The following is a 19,805-nucleotide window of genomic DNA, read 5'->3' as shown; positions in this document are numbered from 1 at the left end:
ATTACAAATAGGAAATATCCTATCTTTCAGATAAGAAATACTGTAATAGATCAGAAAATAATTCATGCAGTCTAGTATTTTCATCTTTGACCATGAAACCAATGCTTATTTTGTGGACATGTAGAATACCTGCTACTTTCAATACCTTTGACTTAAAAGGACTTCAAAAAGGGGAATATGGAATATGTGACTAAAATTTTTAGAGTCAGTAGGCCAAAAGAGGATCACAATTATGTCAGAAAAGTTTATGATATTGATGATGTTCTCTAAAATCTGAGACAAATGTACCCATTTTTTAAAATCATAAATAAAATCCCAAGCCAATTTCCTACATAGTGCAAACATCACAAATAAATTGTGTTGAAAACCTATTTATACAGTTGATTGGCGATATTGTTACCAATGATGGCTATTTTTTTTTTTTTTTTTTTGCTAGACAGCCTGGACAAGAGTAAAAGACTAAAGAAAATGGTAATATTTGGTATTCTATAACTAAATCAGGGGAAAAAATCTTTCATTCAGAATAGGACTGGTTTATTTTGGTTCTTTTGGGCTGCTTTAACACAGTTTCAAAGCTTAAAAAGCTGTATTGTGGAATGAAGATATGCATCACTCTCAAGAAGAAGGTGAAAGACTGTCACAGAGAGCAGAGTTCAAAAGAAAGATACTTTACAGCAAATTTAAAACTATAATATATAGAGAATAACATAGAACCTAGGCTGACATTAATCCTGAATATATAGATTAGAGAATAAGCATGTTTTAAATCAAAACTTCTTGAACTGTGAGTTGCAATCCCACATAGGGTCACATCAAAAGTAAAGATATCAACATTCAGTCAAGATTTAATTCTTTATGTAAAAATAAACAAACATATCCATCTCATTAGTGTGCTGGTTTGCTTTCATCTTTATTAATAGTAAAATTATATTTATTATCAAAGAATTGTTTTAAAACACATTTACTTATGATTTATTATCACTAAACACTTTATCTGTATACTTGTTTTATATACCTTTATATCCAGGGTCACATGAAAATTTCTCAAGCAAAAAGTGGTTGTGAGTGAAAAAAGTTTAGGAAGTGCTGCTTTAAATTATCTCCTTCTCTCTATTAGCTCTACTTGAGACAACTGATGGCGCACCAGATAGTCCTCATCACTAATCATGTGACTCTGGATAAGTCGTTTAATCTCTGCCCCAATTTCTTCAACTTTATAAAAAAAATAACAGCACATAAACATCAGGGTTGTTATCAAATGAGAACTTAACACTTAGTAGATGAACTATAAGTTTATTCCTTTCCCTCTTCTATTGGTCTAAGTGGGAAGCATCATTATCATTTTCTCTTACTTCACAAGCAAGAGGCTAAACTTCTATATGAATGATTTTTATTTCCCTTTCATTCTTGAAGAAAGAATCAGTTTCAAGTGAATCAAGCAGAAAAGCTGACTCTTGCTCTGTTGGTCTGTCCTGCTTCATTCCTTCTTCCTTTCTTCTTTACAGGAAGGGAGAGAATGTTGTGAGTTTAGGAAGGCAGGAGCCTGAGAGGAGTAGCTCAGCTTCTCTTTAAGGGTGAGCATGTGAATATAAATCCATGACTAAGACATACTGTTAATCTGTAAGGCTTTTGTATCCCCTTTTTCTTTCATTAATTCTCCCTCTTCTGTTGAGCTTGTTGTGACTAGGTGACTGGGCCAAGAATCAGTAAGTAGAACAGGGTATAATAAGGTTCCTATTTATAAACTAACCCCATATTCTTTATATAAGTCTTCATATAGCTGAAATTTTAGAGTCTGATTTAAAAAAATGAGATTTTCCCCATCTTGATAAATTTATGTTTCCCTGAAAGAATTAACGTTCATTTTAGTTCTGCATCCTCTAAAAATAGCATCTGCTTTTCAAAGAACAGTGTGTGTGTGTGTGTGTGTGTGTGTGTGTGTGTGGTGTTTTGCTGAGGTAGATTAGTCTACTGAAAACATTCTCCTGCCAGTCATATACAGTCATATAATTCCTATAAAGAAGATTGGCCCTTGGCCAAACTATCCCCTTACATGAAGTTTTTTTCTTTTTTTAACTTGAGGATGAAGATTTTATTTACACCATTAACAAATCATTTATAATACTTCCTATTGCCCAATAAAACATATATCAATATTATAATTATACCTAATAATAACATTTTAAATCTATTAGTTAATTAAAGGATCTTGTTTATTAAAGGGTGATGACATTAGTAGCTCTTAATTGCCATAGCTCAATTTTAAGTTACTTTCTTTTCCCATGGTATTATGAAGCAATATTATTAACTTTAAAAATTATTACCTTCAGTAATGCTGCAACAGCTTCTTGAGTGGCATTTCGAACATCTTCTCCATTCACCATCAATATCTGATCTCCCTGCATCAGTCTTCCATCCATATCTGCAATTCCTCCTTTCACAATGTCTGACACAAATACTCCAGTGTCATTTCTGTAAAAACAATTTTAATTTCAATTCAATTAATTTTTATTAGGTTCCTATGAGGTACAAGATGAAATATGACACACCTACAAAAGGAATTTTTACACAAAAGATTCTTAAGGATAAAATATGGACAAGATGCAACTGGAAGAATAAAACATGTAGACCAAGAAATAAATGCAAAGTACTTTGAGCAAGTTGAGAAGGCTAACAACTTAGGGAATTAGGAAAGACTTCTGGGGGAGGATAGCAACTGTGAAATTATTTTTTTCCTCGCTGAAATACAATGGTTATATAATAAGCTTTGCATCAACAAATGATTTTAATTTTGCTTACAGCTAAAGTTAGCTCTATTACTGTGACTTTAGAATACAATTATAGTTAAAAGACCAATCTTGAGGGAGTATTACTAATATTAAAATAGACTTATGGGAAAATGTTAAACTAATCAATAACAATATCTCATATGAAGAGCTAGAAGGAACCTCGGAGGTTTTGGAAGATATCCAAGCACTTCAATAAACTGAATACCTAAAGAATCATCCTAGGTCATACAGATGGTGACAGAGAAATGACTAAATCCTGATCCTTCCCATTTCAAAGCTCATGTTTTGTTTTGCTTTTTTTCCCCGCACTGTTCCATTCTGCTTCTTAATCTATAAACATTTATTAAGATGAAATACCATTTTCTCAAAAACAAAACAACTCCACCCCCCCCCCCAAAAAAAACAGTAATTTTAAAGCCAGTGGCTAATTTTATTGTTTGGGATATTTATCTATTGCATAAATACAGGTTTGGAGAGAAACATCACACCTTTTGGTTACAGTTGATTTGGAGATATCTAGGTGGCTCAGTGAATAGGGAGCTGGACCTGGAGTCAGGAAAACCCAAGTTCAAATGTGACCTCAGACACTCACTAGCTGTGGTACCCTAGCCAAGTCACTTAATCTCTATTTGTTTTAAGCCACTGATCAAGGGAATGGTGAGCCACTCTAGTATCTTTGCCAAGTTAACCCTATACCTAATCACAAGAAATTGGACATGACTTAACAACAAGAAGACAGTTGATTTACACATGGTAGATTCTTCCTAGACTAGTTTGATCCTACACAATCATCATTTTCCCCTGTATGGAATAAGAATGAAACTATAAATCCTCGTATATGAATAGGTTTTATATTAAAGCACATTAATATTTATTAGCTATGAATATGATAGCATGATATAATGGGAAAATCAATATCTTGATTTGATTGTTTCTTTCCTTTCATTTTAGAAAAGTGTTCTGTAATATTTAAAATAGCATACAAATGAGAATTGAGAATTTTATTATCTTTATCAGTTAGTGATAGTGAGTGGTACCATGTGGACATATGGTTACTTGTATAGATAATGCTGAAATAATGAAAAACCTAGTAAAAGTCTCCACTTTAGTTTGGAGATGGATCACCAAGTACAATAAATGACTTTATCCAGTAATAAACAGTATAAGCCCCACTACAGATTTTAAGTCAATGAACATTTTTTAGTGGACTCATATGTGCAATAAATAATAATTTACATTTATATAGTAGTTTAAAGTTTTCAATATGTTTTCCTTTAAAAAATCATAATAATAATAGACATTATTGTTATCCTTATTTGTAAAATGAGGAAACTGAGGCTAGGGAAATTGTTAAATGGCTTGGTAAAGCTTACACAATAAGTCAGAACTGGGTTCAAACCTAAGTTTCTCTTAAGTCCACTGTAATTTTCAAAATTAAAGGCTCCTCCAGTAAAGTATAGAGGGAAATATTATAAGGTTCTCCCCCAACTACAATCTTCACCTTACTATTTTAATATTTGAATCTTTACTTATCATATTTATTACTTCAGAAATTTACAAGGAAATGTAAACATAAATGCTTCTTCTATCAGTTTATCTGTATATTTTTATCAGTTATAATTAATTCAAAGTTTTGTGATTTTATACAATAATATAAATTGATTCTATGAAATAAATAAATGTTTGCATATGTCTATGGCTCACACATAAATTTTCCTAGGCTTTGAACTATTTGAAAGCCACCCCCTCACCCCTATGTAGAGAATATTTTTTGCCTTTTCATACCTTTTACCAACAATACTCAATCCAAGCCCTTTTCCTGGTTTCTTTTGCAGTTCTACATTGAACATATCATACATGTCATCTTCCTTATATTGGGCCTCATCCCTGTAGACAGTCAGACGTACTTTCTGAGGTGTCTGCCTCAGTACATTGATGGCTTCGTCATGTGTAGCATTCCTGAGGTCAATCCCATTTACCTGGACCAGAGTCAGACATGAACTGTGAGAAACTGGACTGGTGAAAAAAAAAAAAAAAAAAAAGCAAAACCAAGAAAGTCTAACATATATTCTCTAAATTCTAAGTCCATACCTCTAAAATCTGATCCCCTGCCCAAAGTCTTCCATCTTTACAGGCAGCTCCTTCTTCATAAACTTCATGGATAATAATAGCACCCTGTGGAATGGGAAGACAACTGTTATTTTCTATGTTCCCCCATTCCAGTAAAGAAAAAAAAAAGTAATATAGGCTAAAATATTATATAATAAGATAAAAATATGTATATGAGAGTACAACTTTTATAAAGCAATCTTATGAAAACTATTGTAACATAGTGAATGGAGTGGGTCAATTTAAGAGCTAGGAGACCTAGACTAATATCCACATTCATTATCTTTGTGACCCAAGATTAACTTGCTTCCCTTTTCTGTACTTTGGGTCCTTCAGCTATAAAACAGGAGTCATAATAGTTCTACAGCATATCTCATAGGGATGTCACGATGAAATTGTTTTGTAAATTTAAAAAAGCCAGTACACAAGTATTTATTATTAATAGAATGTACAAATTCAAAACATACTTTCTAAATTGAAATCATTGAGGTACAACAGATATCTCTTATAGTCAAAATATTTAAGATGAACTTATAGGTATCTATACTTAAAAAAAAATCTTCACCGGGTATATCTGGGTTAACTCAAAAATTTTAAATACAGAAAATTTGTACAAGTTTAGGATAAAAAGAAATTTTGAAATCTAAGCATCACAAAACACTGCAAATATCACAAAACTTTTATTCCAAAATAATTTTTAATAATAAAAAATTAAAGCAACCATCTAATCCAGAGATCATTAAAGGAGTTAAAAAAATAAGGATCAAAGTTCTAGAATTGGAAGCAAGGATACAAATGTACCTTTTCTTGAAGGGCTAGTTCATATCAGATCATGAGAAATATCTGTTAAATTTTCAGTATAAGGCATTTGCCCCTCAGAAATCAGTAAACACTACAAATTAGGCCTAGATTGGTTTTCTTAATTGTCTAGACTTTAGAAAGCAATGAGAAAATGTTAAAATACAGATTATACTTAAAACGGTATTATGGATACATTTTCTCCCACAGAAGAATTCAAAGGCCATCTAATTGAACACCTCATTGTATAGAAGAAAAAATGAGGTTCGGGGAGGTTCAATGAAGTCATTGACTTCTCAGTCAAGACTAGAAAAGGAAGCAGACCGGTTGTGTAGAGAAAAGACAATGAACAGAAAAACTTAGTATCTACTTGTTATTAAAATAACCAGAGGAAGACCTCTGGAATACCAGATGAACTCAAATTCTGAAAAGATGGGTATTAATCTGTAGAGAGTTATCTCTTCTAGGAGCTGTCTCTCTATTAATAAATCACAGGTCCAGTCCCTATCCTTTTATCATCTATAGCCCACAGTTACTTGGTGAAAAGGGCACTACACTGTATCGATATTCTTTATATATACTTTGCAGAAGAGGAAATGAAGACTCAAAAATGTTCAAAATTTTTCAGTTATATAGTGAGTATTTGAAGCCAGGTCCTCCTGTTTCCACATTTAGTATTTCTGCATGCTTCTTATCCTGAGATATTTTCTACTTTAAGTGCTCACCAGCAATGTGTCTGCTCCTCCAACAATGCTCAGTCCAAGCCCAGTGCGTCCTTTGGAAATGTCAATTGTTGTTTCACAGCCAGGAATAATTGGACAGGTTGCTGGGTCAGAAGGGAAAGTAGCTGGGGTGGAAGACCTGCTTGTACCTTAAAATATAGAAGATGTTTGACTTATCAATAGACTGAAGGAATGGAAACCGAGTTATAGTTGTGAGAATCCACTGATATCATTGGCCCCTTGCAAAATTACCCACCATATTATGAGATGTACAATCTATTAAATGAAAAGACCTGAATAATCTCAAACTTCAGGGAACAAAATACCTTCAGCAATCTTTGGTTCCAGACCACACCATTATTTTTGCTTTCTTTCTCTTTGATTCTATTCATTTATATCATGGTAAAATGATTTGTCCGTAGCATTTTAAGAATTGAAGAGTATTTTCCTAACTTAATATCAGAATATTAAGTATTAAGTGCAGTATTATCATTATCACCACTTTGAAGGCTGAAGCCCTTGAAGGAAGCATGACAACATGTGAGCCGTATGACCTGGGACATTGAACCTCTCCAGACCCCAAGTTTCCTCATCTGTAACATGAGGGGGTTGAATGACATGACTTCAAAGATCTGTTCCTGCTCTAAATCTAAGCTTCTATTATTCTGAATCATTTGTTCAAAATTACACTAAGCTGTGTCAAGACTGGGGACTTGAAGCCATTATATACTCAGCTTCAGTTTATATTCTTCATTTAATATGTTACCCAAGAACTAGTTTTAAGAAAGCCAAGCAATAATAGCTTAACTTTGAGGTAAGATGTTTCTTTTTCAGAATTACAGAAAGATAGATTACTTTTTTGATTCTAAAGTAGTAAGAACAGGTGTAAACTATTTTCTTCCTTTATGCTATTTTTATGTGCATAACTTCAAATTATTTAGGGAATGCTATTCTGAGAATAGAAGAAAATTTAATGAAAGGGGAAATTTTCTAGAAAATCTTCAAACATTTTAATGAATTGGCAAATGTTCTTTATATAAAGTATTTCTTTCTTCAGATACATACTCTTTTGCTTTGAGATACTGTTTTGAACTATTTTTTTGAATGTTTTGAACTACTGTTTCCCTAAAAAGCATTCCAAAAAAAATGTGAATGTTTCAGGTTATTTTATGCCAAAACAGATGAATCCTTTGGGGTTGTGAATATAACCAAATGGTTTCCCTACATTTCACAGTCAAAAACATAAAACAGTTTTTAAAAGTTAAGATGGTACAAATGCTTTAAAATGTGTTTCTGCATGAATGAGAGGTTTTTATACAAAATAAGTTTTCTTAACTATGTACCAACATGTGAAAGAATAGTAATAACTTATATTTACTACACTTAAATACAAAGCACTTCCCTCACAATCACTTTTACCTAATCTTAGTTGTGTAATCCAAGTATTATTATCTCCATTTCTCAGATAAGAAAATTAAGACTGAGAAAAAATAAATAATCTTCAGTTGATAAGCTCTTTAGTATCTGATTTGAAATTTAAACCCATACATGTTAATTGCAGGTCCATCAATTTTTCTACAATGTCAAGCTGGCCCGTATGGCATGGGATCTTGATAAGAGTTTAGATTGTAGACTTCTGATATTTTCATTAAAATACCATAACATATTTTCCCAATGCTGACCTTTGTTATATCATATTCTACACTACTACTGATTATGGTATAATGAGAATTCCAATATATAATGGTATTATCTGAAATACAAAATGAACTAAATGATGCTGGTTTTATAGACTCTAATGTCTAAGACTTGAAACTTGCAGTACTATCCTTACTTCTGATAGTTTCAGGTTCTGGAGATCCAGAAGGGGGCATCACTGGAGCTTGTGAGATATTCTTTTTTTCTCCAATAGATGCACTGAGAGTAGACTGGATAGACTGGACTTCTGAATCCTCTGCATTAATAGTAAGTTTTACTGTGTTCTTTGAAGTCTTCAAAAGATTTATAAACTGGTTGAATAAAAAAAAAAATAATGAGAAAATTATCAAACTAATGCATATAGGGCACTGATATTCCCAGAAGTGTATGCTCTTTAGGATTAAGAGAAGAAATAAATATATTTAACACCCAGTTTCTTCATCTAAAATGTTAATGTCAGATTAGATGATTTCCAAGATTTCCTCTTAACTCTAAATATTGAGAATCCATTAGGCTACATGTACCTGGGAAAATCAGATCTGTGAATAAATTAATAAAAATGTTACTCTGCTTATAAAACTGAGAGGGGATCTTGTTAGGATTCAAGAAAGACTAATTATTTTTAAGGAAAAGTAAAAGTCAGTCAGTGACTAACACAATACATATAGAGAATGTATAAATATATACATACATAGAATTACACATGTGAATATATATTTGTAAGTATTATACATACTTATTTATCACATGTACATTCATTAATACACAAGCAGACATACACACTCATGTTCTTGGTTATAATTGTTTCATTAATCACTCCTAATTTGATAAAGGTACCTTTTCCACAGGATAGCCCACAACAACTTCATCATCTACTGCTAAGATCTGATCTCCAACTTTGATACGTCCATCCTAGGATGAAAAAGGAAAGTTTCTGATGTTTTTTTTTTTTTTTTCTTGGTAGCAATACCCTATCTTCTTGTACTCTGATGCATTATATTATTATATTCTACAACAATTAAGATGCTAATAAAACCTTACCTTGGCTGCCACTCCATGATCAGTCAGACTCTTTATGACAACTCCATTAAGGGTATCTTCTTCACTGATGGCAATCCCCAACCCCCCTTGATCCTAGAGAAATAAAGATTAGACAACTCAGACAATTTTGATGAATAACTTTAATTTTCCCCAAAAGAAATGTATGCAGGTATAATTTAATTCTGCTTGCCATATTCAACACTTGATACCAGAGAAGTAGTTGAAAATTTATTTAAAATCTCTTGCTTAAAGAACTTGAGATTTCTACTCTGCACTCAAGGCTTTACAATTTCACTCTAAAAATTTGATGCATATTTTCACATCTAACCCCTTTTGCAACTGAAGCAGAAATATCTGGTTAACTACTGATAATCAGCTACCCAAGGACCAACTGAGCCAGTGTAAGAGAGAGTCATCTCCAGGCACTTGTAAACTGGGTGGTAAATTTATTTTTAAGCCATAAAAATGATATTCTAAATCATGGAGAATTTATGCTATGCATTAGTGGAAGAAACACCCACAATAAGGAAATCATGTATCTTTTAAAGCACTGAAACAAGCATATTAAGTATCTAATAAATCTGCATTTTTCAATCTAACCAATAATATGTATGTAGAACTTGGAAATATTATATGAGACATATGCCTGATTTTTTCCTGTATCTAGTATGCTTTTCAAAAAGTATGTCCTTTCATTGCACTATTCCCCTTCTCTGTCCTATTCTTTTCTTTATGGACTTCCCACTCAAAATAAGAACTGATCCTAAGCAGCCATTAATTTTATCCTCCTTGTGCTAACAAGGGCTTAGTATCCAGAGTATGTTTCCATGGATACTTGAGTTTTGTGATTGCAGGGTAAAGGTGTCCCAAATTCTGGAACACAAAGAAATTTCACTGAAAATCTGTTTAATCCTGAGAGTTGAACTTCTTTTATCTATATCCTTCACATTTTCTTTTATCAAAACCAAATGCTTAATAATATCAGGCTGTAATTCTCTTTACTATTAGGTATAACAATATCAAAATAGTTTTTTTTGCAGTGTATCTTGATATCAGAGCCAACAATATTTTCTTTCACACAACAGAAATAAAAGTAAAGGGGAGGAATGAGACTGCTACTGCTAAATGAAAATGTGTACATGTCTTCCCATGCTTCTTTGCAGAGGTGACAGGCAATGGGAATGTAAAGTTGCACACACTGTCAGACTTGGTTGATATGCTGGTTAGGTTTACTGAATTGTTTTTTGTTGCCTCTCTTAATTCTTCATAAGGGTTGGGCCTCATAGAAGTAAAGGTTATATTTAAAAAAGAAGGCGATGGAAAAGCAATTAAAAAAAAAGAAAAAAAATAATAAAAAGTTTTTTGTTTTTTTTTTTAAGTTTTGATTTTTGTTGGTCAATGATTCACAGGATCTCCTAACTAAAAGGATCATGGGATCATAGGCTTAGAACTAGAAGGGAAATTAGAGGTCATTCTTTATCAGTTACATTGCTGCTTTCCAGATTTCTTAAATAACACCATCTGATCTGCTACTGTACACTAAAGTTTCCTATCTTATCAGCTACACATTGGATTTCACCCTAAGGACCATGTGGCCTTAATAAGTTTAGTGAATAATTTATCTCACAGATGAGACTAGATAAATTAAATGCTTTTCTCAAAGTTATAAAGGTAACAAGTATTTAAGATAGGATTCAAATTATGTCTTCTTGACTATAAACCCAATACTTCATCCTCTATGTAATACTGCTTCCCCTCTTAAGAATTTACCTGGTTCAATCCATATGTGAGAAAAAACCTTTACCTAACCCAGGTAGATGCTAACATTCAGATGCCAATGTATACTCAAGGGGCTAATAAGATTTTAATATATGTATTTCCTCCCCTTGTCATGCCAGTCCCATGGCATAGGTGCTGGATTCTCTCTTCTGTCTTAATTCTAATCTTTTATACTTCAGTCCATTCCACCTCTTCTTGAGATAAACCAGATCCTGACTCTCTCTCTTCTGTCCCTCTCACTGCCCCCACTTATGTCAATAATCATTGTTCAGGCACTATCTCTCCTTCCTTATCAGTTATATTGCTGCTTTCCAGAATTCTTAGATAAAAGCCATTTGATTTGCTACTTTACACTAAAGTTTCCTCACTTATCAACTACACATTGGATTTCATTCTAAAGACTATGTGGCCTTTATAAGTTTACAGAAGTTGAATCTTTTTATGTGTATTATATCACCTCATTAGGATAAATTGAAAGTTGAGATCATCTAGCTTTTCAGCTCATATGCCAACATGATGCTTCACACAATACAGAAGCACTTAAAACATTCTTTATAATTCCATTCTCTTCTGTCTACAACATCTATGACATACTGTTAGGAAGTCTACAATTATAGATCTTAGTTTTTAAAGAACTGAGCCTTGGATAGCCTATTTCACTTCTGGGTAGCTAAATATTATGAGCAAATTATTCCAGATATTGAGCCATGTCCATCTGTCTGTGATTTCCACCATTATTCATGGTTGTGTTCTGAAGAGCCTGGCAAAACAAATCATAGCTCTTTTCTTCATAATGATCTTTTAGATACAGGAAATCAACTATCAATGTTCCCCATGCTTACTCTTCTCTAGGATAAACATCACTGACTTCTTCCAAAAATCTTCCTATGGATCTGGTTTTAATTTACCTCATTCTGATCCTATTCTTATAGATATGCCTGTCAATGTCCTTCTTTAAAATGAGCCACCTAGAATTAAAGTCAACATTCATGATTGTGTTTTGGCCATCAAAGAATACAGGAGTTATATTCTTCTTTGTTCTTTATATTATTCTTTAATTTTAATGCAGCTTGAAAGCTTTTTCCATAGCCACTTCACTACTGACTTATACTAAGCTGTAGTTCATTAAAATGAACTTATAACATTACTTTTGTCAAACTATACCTCCTCAAGGTTTTATTTGCACAATTAGTTCCTGAACTCAAGGAAAGGAGATGGCATTTATACCATTAAGTTTCTTCATAATTAGATTTAGTCTATAATTTTCATCCATGAACATGCTCTGGAGATTCTGATTCTGTCATTTAACATATTAACTTCAAGTAATTTATAAATTTCATAAACATACCATTCATGCCTAAAACCAAATCATTTAAAAAAATGTTGACCGGAAAAAGGTCAAAGGATAAGATAATGATTAAGAGATATTCTGTCAGGTTAAAATTAACTCATTATTTCTGGGTTGAGTTTTTTGAATCAATTCTTAAAGTATCTATCTAGTCATACAAGGAGTACTCTAGCCCATATGCATTCATTTTGTCCATGAAGATACCAGAGAAATTTTGTCATATCCCTTGTTAAACTCAGTTACATCATTGTGGCATTAATATGACTTATCAGGTTAATAATGATTTAAAAAAAAGAAAAAGAAATGAGATTAATCTTCCATAATATGTTTTCAACAAATGTATGGTGGCTTATAGTGATCACTCTATATATACTTGTAGGCTACTATACCTTCATATCATGGAGTAGTACTTTAAAATTAACAACCTTAGGAGCTAGGTGACTCAATGGATAGAGTAATGGGCCTAGAGTCAGGATAACTTCATCTCAAATTCAGCCTCAAATACATACTGGTAGTGTGACCTTGGACAAGTTACTTAATTTCTGTTTGTCTTAGCTTCCCCTTCTGTAAAATTGGAAAAATAATAGGCTCTTCCTCCATGGATTGTTGTGAGGATCAAATGAGATAATATTTGTAAAGGGCTTAGTACCAGGCCTGGCACATAGTAGTTGCTACATAAAAGTTATAATTGTTGTTTTACATTTTCCAACTCTACTGGACACAATAAGTAGAATGTACAGAGTTGTGAAGAAAAGAGAATCTAGTCTCTATTGCTACTAGAGAAAATTATCTTGTTCCTAATTTAGGAAGTTAGTGAATAATTGAATTATTATCTAAAAGTCAGAATACAGGAAAATAGGAAGGTATATTTGCTTAAGATACTGCACCAACAAAAACTAAAGTCTAATACCAATAATTTTCTATAGGTTTTGGATTTTCCATGGTACTCTTCTTTTCTATTTGATCAAAAAAAAAAAAAAAAGTGATTTGAATGTTCATATATTGTCAGTGAATATAGGAATGAAATTATCAAAGTCAGTAATTTTTACAACTTTTTGTATGTGGGGAGGGGTAGTATTTAGAAAGAGAAAGGAATCCTGGTTCACAATCTAGAGGTCATTTTTGAATGTATTTGTCAATAACTCTCCTTATCCCTTACTTCACATATCTCTTATACATCCTATTAGTTATAAGTTTTGTTTCCAGATTCTCAAAAAATTTTGTGACCCCTCCTTTCTACTTTTACTGCTACCAATATAGTTTAGACCTAAACTTAATCCAAGGCAGCTTGGAGCTGCCTCCAAGCTATTCCTTTTTCATAATGTACTGCTATCATCATGTTACTGCTCCACTCAAAAAAACTTTCAGTGGTTTTTCACAACCTACCCAACCCTGGCATTCAAGGTCTTTCACAACTAGCAATATCTGTTCAAACCTCATCATTTCTTCACATAGTCTTTGTTCCAGGTAAACTGAATCACCTTCTATCCAGCTTTATCCTAATCTCATAACTTTGTAATATTTCCAATACTTGGAGGAGTCTCCCTCAAATCTGTGAAAGTCCATTGATTTCTTCAAAGCACAATTCAGAGAGCATGACGCCTTCTCTACTAACCTACCCCACAGTTGAAAGTGATCTATTAGATTCTTCTGATTTTTAAGAGTGTCTTGTCTAGCTCTCAGCTTTCCCCCATCATGTTATCTTTTATCATACTTACTTGTATAAATTCCTTAAAGATAAGGCAAGGGCTGTGTCATTTTAAATTTCTGGATCCCCAGTGTCTAGATGTAATATTTTGTACAAACACAACAAGCACTTGGCAGAGACATGTTTTAAAAAATCTTTTAAAGGTTCCTAGAAATATTAAGAAATAATATTTATCTCAAAAGGTATTTCTAGAGTTTTGGGGAAAGCCTCATAGAAAGGAAGATTGGAAGTGAAAAGTGGGGTACAAAAGACCTTTCTTTGATTTTGATGAAATACTACCGTACTATAAGAAATAATGAGGTTGATGACCTTAGAAAAACGTGGATAGACTTGCAGGAAATAATGAAGAGCAAATGAGTAGAACCAAGAAAATGTTGCATAGAGTAACAACATATTGTTCTAAGAATGACTGAGTTAACTAACTCATTAAACTTTTACAAAGCACAATTACAGTGTGGAGGAAGATGGAGAAGGCAGGGCTAACAAAGAGTCAAAAGATAGTCTCAGCCCTCAAAGAGCACACAATCTAAAGGATTGTGCAAACAAATATGCACAAACAATCTATATACTGGATAAACAGGAAATAATTAACAGAGGGAAGGCTCTAGAATCAACAGGGATTTGGAAAAGCTTCTTTAGAAGGTGGAATTTTAAGACTTTAAGAAAACTGGGCAGTAGAGATAAGAAGGCATAGCATTCCAGGCTTTAAGGTCAGCCAGAGAAAATATTTGGATGTGAGAGATGGAATGTCTTTTTCATGGAACCACAAAGTGGCCAGGGTTACTGGATACAAGATTATATGAGAGAGGAGAGTGTAAAGTGTAGGAAGACTGGAAAATTAGAGGATAGGAGTTAGGTTATGAAGGACTTTGGATGCCAAACAGAGGATTTTATATTTTACCCTAGAGGTAATAAGGAATCACAGGAGTTTATTGAATATGGGGTTGTCATAGTCATACCAGCACTTTGGAAAAATTAGTGTTATGAATGATTGGAGGATGGACTGAGGTAGAAAAAGATTTCTGTCAGAAAGATTCACCAGCAGATAATTGCAATAATCCAGGTGTTGTGAGAAAATGGAGACCTGCAAAAGGGTAACAGAAATAGGAAGGGGAGGGTAATAAATCTGGGAGATGTTGAAAAGGAGAAACTGACAGGATGTGGCAAAAGGATGGGGAAAAGGGGTTGAGGGGAGCAGTTTAGTTTTGTACATATTAAGTTTAAGATATCTATTCTATATCTAAAATTATGATTATGAATATTTGAAAGGCAGTGGAAGATGAGAGACTAGAAGTCAACAGAGAGGATAGAACAGAATAGGAAGGTCTCAGAATCATCAGCATAGAGATGATAATTAAGTCCATTGGAACTGATCGCCAAATGAGATGAGGAAAAAGGAAAAGGAAAGAGGAAGAGGAAAAGAGAATGATCAGTGTTCAAAAGCTGGAGAGAAGTCGAAGAGAAGGAAGACTGAAAAAAGGCAATTGGATTTCGCAATAAGATCATAACTTTAGAAATATCAGTTTTAACAAAAAGGTGAAGTCAGAAATGAAACTGCATGGATTTAAGAAGAGGATAAGCAATCCTCTATCAAACTGTTTATGATCTCAAAGAGGAAGAAGAGAAGAAGGGAAAGAATTTGAAACTTTAAAAAAATGTTAAAACTAATTTTACATATAATTGAAGAAAAATAAAATATTTTTAAAAGAATGAGTGGAAATGAAGTAGAGGCATCTATTACAGATGGCTTTCTTTAGGAGTTTTACCAGAAATGGCAGAAAAAAATATGATAGCTGATGAGGTTGAAAGGACCAAGCAAGATCTCATTGAGGTTGAAGAAGACATGGGAATGTTTGAGTGCAATTGGGAAGCAGCCAATAGATAACAGGAAGAAACATGGAAATCCGTGATAATATAGGAAAAAACAGAGAAGGAGTTAAAATGGAATGGGATCAATTTTTCCCTTATATGAGGGCAGAAGTTGGGAAGGAGAGAAAGTTTGTGAGCCATGTAGTGAACACTTTGAGAATGGAAGAAGAGTATCTGGTACTTTTTTGTTTAATATTTGTATAAATGTTATCTAAAAGCCTGGGGCAGAGAGATATCAGAGTGAATGGAAAACTATTCCAGTTTGAACATATCTCCTCCCAATCTATATTCTGCTGATGAATCATTTTGTTTCTGGCAAGCTAGTTGGTATTCAAACATAGAATACAAAATTAGCATTATTTTTTTTTTTGAAAACTTAATGTTTGTTAAATTAACAGAAGAAAAACACTTTAATCTCATCTATTTAATAAAGATATAACAATCTGGAGAGCTGAAAGGCCTAAAATGCTCAAAATGGCAGTCTATAGAAATTACTAATTCCCCATTTTACTTCTGTCAGTATGAATACTAGTGAGTAGCAAGAATAGATCTGTGGGGGAAAAAAATTTCTATCTAATAAGTCATTCAAAAAAGTTCAAAATAAACATGTAAGGAGGTAAGCTGAGATGTCTAAGGATAAGGAGAAAAAGGATATATGTACACAAAATAGTTCTTGTCTTTGGGGCAGATTCAGAAATGTGAAATGTAGTAATAATTTCCTCACTCTGTTTATATTTGACTAAAATATTTCTAAGGATATGGAAAAGGAATCAAAAGTGCAAGATGTGCTAATAATAATTCTGACCAAAATATGATTTACAAGCTAACAATACCTGATATTTGGAAATATTTAAATATTAAGTTGAAAAAGTTATTCACAGAACAATTCCCCCCTTGTAAAAAAATTAGTTTCTTGTTTTATTCCCTACATAAGAATATTTTATATAGAATTCTAAAGTTATAAAACATCATATAGACAGGAATATGCTAGAAACAGTTCTACTTAGTTTTGAAGAAAGGAGTTAGCATTTATACTTCAGTAATTGTCAGTCTTGGTAAGTGAGAATGTGCTGTATTGTTTTGTTGATTGTCCAGACTTAATAATGCAGATTAAGCTTAAAATGTGTATCTCTGTGTATATGTATATGGAAATATATATTTTGTGTATATATGTTTTTTGTTGTTCAGTTGTTTTATCATGTCTTACTCTTCATGATCTAATTTGGGGTTTTCTTGGCAAAGATACTGGAGTGGTTTGTCATTTCCTTCTCCAGCTCATTTTACAGATGAGGAAACTGGAGCACAGTTAACTAACTTGCCCAAAGTAACACAACTATTAAGTATCTGAGGCTGGATTTGAACTTACGGAATAGTGTCTTTCAGATTCAAAGTCTGATTCTCTATACATTATTCCACCTAACTGTCCCAAACCAGCTTATTAAATATTTATCAGAACATCCCTATTTTACTCTATAAATCTTTATAATGATGATGATGAGGAGGAGAATTAGCATTTATATAGTGCTTTGAGGTTTGCCAGAGTGATATATATATATATATATATATATACATTATCTCATTTGATCCTTACAATACCTCTGTGTTTATTTGATCATGAAAGGCAGGTAATATAATTATTATTCTTATTTTAAGCATATGAAAGCTGAGGCTCAAGATATTCATTATTTGGCCCAAAATCACACAAAAAAAGGCTCTTTATTTCTCTTTACTTTAACTCATAATGGCAATATGGCAAAGCTAGGAAAACCTAGCTTCAAACCTGGCACAAGCTGATTAGGTGATCTTGGTCAATTTTCTTCTCAGTGTGTCAGACTAACTCTCTAAGATTATATGTTTCAGAGAATGTGCTAACTTGTATTGATAGAAGACACTTCACTCTTGTATTGATCACAAACATACACACACACACACACACACTTGCATACGTGGATAGGCATATACATTATCTATCACATGTTACAAGATCAACATTGAAACAGGATGTTAAATTTCCCAGAAGTAGTAAAGTAACGTTTTTCAAGAATGGAAACTTGGATCATTAACAAAGTTTCTTTTGATAGAATGTGTAAAAGTTATCATCTCTTCCAAACCCCTATCTCTTAAATTAAATGTATCCTAAGTCTTTTTAAAATAAGTCACACTGGAGTGATTCACTTGTACCTTGAAGGGAAGATTCATAAACATTTCCAAAACAAACAAGATACATCACTATTATAAAACTGTTCAGGTTATAATCCAAGTTTAATAATTACTTTTAAAAATATATCCATTTCTTGTAGGTTTGTGATCAAACTCAATGCTTACTACTAAATACATCTAGGTTCCAAATATATAGAAAATGAAAAAATATATAACAGCTATCTTTCAGAAAATACATGACTCAATTGTTTGTTTTCCTCTATTCAGACAAAATTCAAACAAAAGGCTGCTTCTACTTCACCTCTCACTCATCAATTGTTTTGCAATCTGGCTTCAAATCTAAATAATCAACTGAAATTAGTCCCTATTTTGTATTTATTTTCTTTTAAGTTACATATACTTATCAAGGTCTTCTTGTCTACTCTATTGGTCTTTATGTTTCTTACAAATGGGGAGTATTTCACTTAACATATGTTTTGCCATCTTGTAAGGTAGTGTCTGGAACATTACAGGTCCTTAATAAATGCTTGATTTAGAGCATAATAGATTGACTTTTATTATCCATGATTAAAGGTTTCTCAGAAAAGTGATTTCTCTGTTTAGCTATAACTTAGAAATTGTTTTGAAAAGACACATAAACTTCATGGTTATTTAAAGTAGATTTACCTTGGGAAGTTCCAGATGGTGAACATTTTTAAAAGAATTGAAATCTGTTGCTATAACAGAACTGGTAACATTCAATTCAACCTAAAGGAGAAAATTTTTTTTTTAAAAATTCAAGTATATTTTCAAACAAAAAATCCATTTTAATTTAAACCATTCAACAGAATGGCATTATTATTATTATTATTATTAACACATCATGGTATTTACAAATGGTATCTTCCAAACTGACTCACAATCATCTGATAAAATACATACCTTCACAATTAAATGATTTTCCAAGGTTGCCTAGAATTTCTATAAAGTAATTATGTAAAAAGTTCTATGACAAGTTCCTTAACCTGAGATTCAAAAACTTCTTTTAAAAATATATTTGAGAACTATCGTTCATTGTAATTGGGTTTTCTTTATACATGTGTAACATTTAAAAACAGTATTCTGAGATGGCTACAACATATATAAAGTTTAAAAACCTTGTTTTTAAAAAGTCAAATGCCCTAAAACAACAGACCCTGCCTCAGAATCCATTAGCCTTTTTTTTTTCTCCTCTATGTGAAATCAATCACCATTTAAATGTATCCTTTTGAAAACTGTAGATATGTTTCACTGTTTTCTATAGCAACAATAGCTCCCAACAATGAAGTGCTTTGTTCATACTAACATCAGTCAGCTGGTATGAATAGCTATATGAACTTCTCTCTCACACAACTTTAACTGTAAAACCAACAAAGATTGTAGCAGACATGGATTCACTGTATCGAAAAGTCGTCTGTTCATATGCACTTGAATCTATCTATTTTCTGAGAAAATGGCATTGTAAAGAGGACTTCAAAATACTATAAGAAACAGAACAAATTTATGTATCACTCTGCACTGAAAAGAGGACACTTCAAATCAATAAAACACTGAGTAGATAATTCTGTTGCCCTTTGCAGACTATATATAGCACTTCCTCTTTACTTCTTAATTCTTAAAGTTATTATTTTTATCCCTCTTAAAGTAAGAAATTTGTTATCTATATTATAGGAGAAAATAGGAATATTTGTGACTATTTTGCATTTATAAAAATATCTCCAACTAAAATATAGATACAAATAACATATAACAAGTTATATTAATTT

General features: G+C 32.4%; 1 protein-coding gene across 24 annotated transcripts in view; it reads right to left on the bottom strand.

Moving 5' to 3' along the window:
- The window catches only part of MPDZ (multiple PDZ domain crumbs cell polarity complex component), a 211,983-nt gene that overhangs the window by 25,026 nt on the left and 167,152 nt on the right, over window positions 1-19,805 (bottom strand). For all 24 annotated transcript variants that reach the window (XM_031961670.1, XM_031961657.1, XM_031961663.1 and 21 more), the window contains 8 exons: window positions 18,688-18,768; window positions 9,158-9,250; window positions 8,954-9,028; window positions 8,253-8,427; window positions 6,422-6,567; window positions 4,881-4,964; window positions 4,575-4,768; window positions 2,325-2,472 (listed from right to left, as the gene is read on the bottom strand). In XM_031961670.1, the coding sequence (XP_031817530.1) occupies window positions 2,325-2,472; window positions 4,575-4,768; window positions 4,881-4,964; window positions 6,422-6,567; window positions 8,253-8,427; window positions 8,954-9,028; window positions 9,158-9,250; window positions 18,688-18,768 (996 nt within the window). The remainder of the gene's footprint in view (window positions 1-2,324; window positions 2,473-4,574; window positions 4,769-4,880; window positions 4,965-6,421; window positions 6,568-8,252; window positions 8,428-8,953; window positions 9,029-9,157; window positions 9,251-18,687; window positions 18,769-19,805) is intronic.

The sequence above is a fragment of the Sarcophilus harrisii genome, chromosome 1, assembly GCF_902635505.1.
Source record: "Sarcophilus harrisii chromosome 1, mSarHar1.11, whole genome shotgun sequence".
Lineage (NCBI taxonomy): Eukaryota > Metazoa > Chordata > Mammalia > Dasyuromorphia > Dasyuridae > Sarcophilus > Sarcophilus harrisii.
This window is presented reverse-complemented; position numbering and strand designations above follow the sequence as displayed.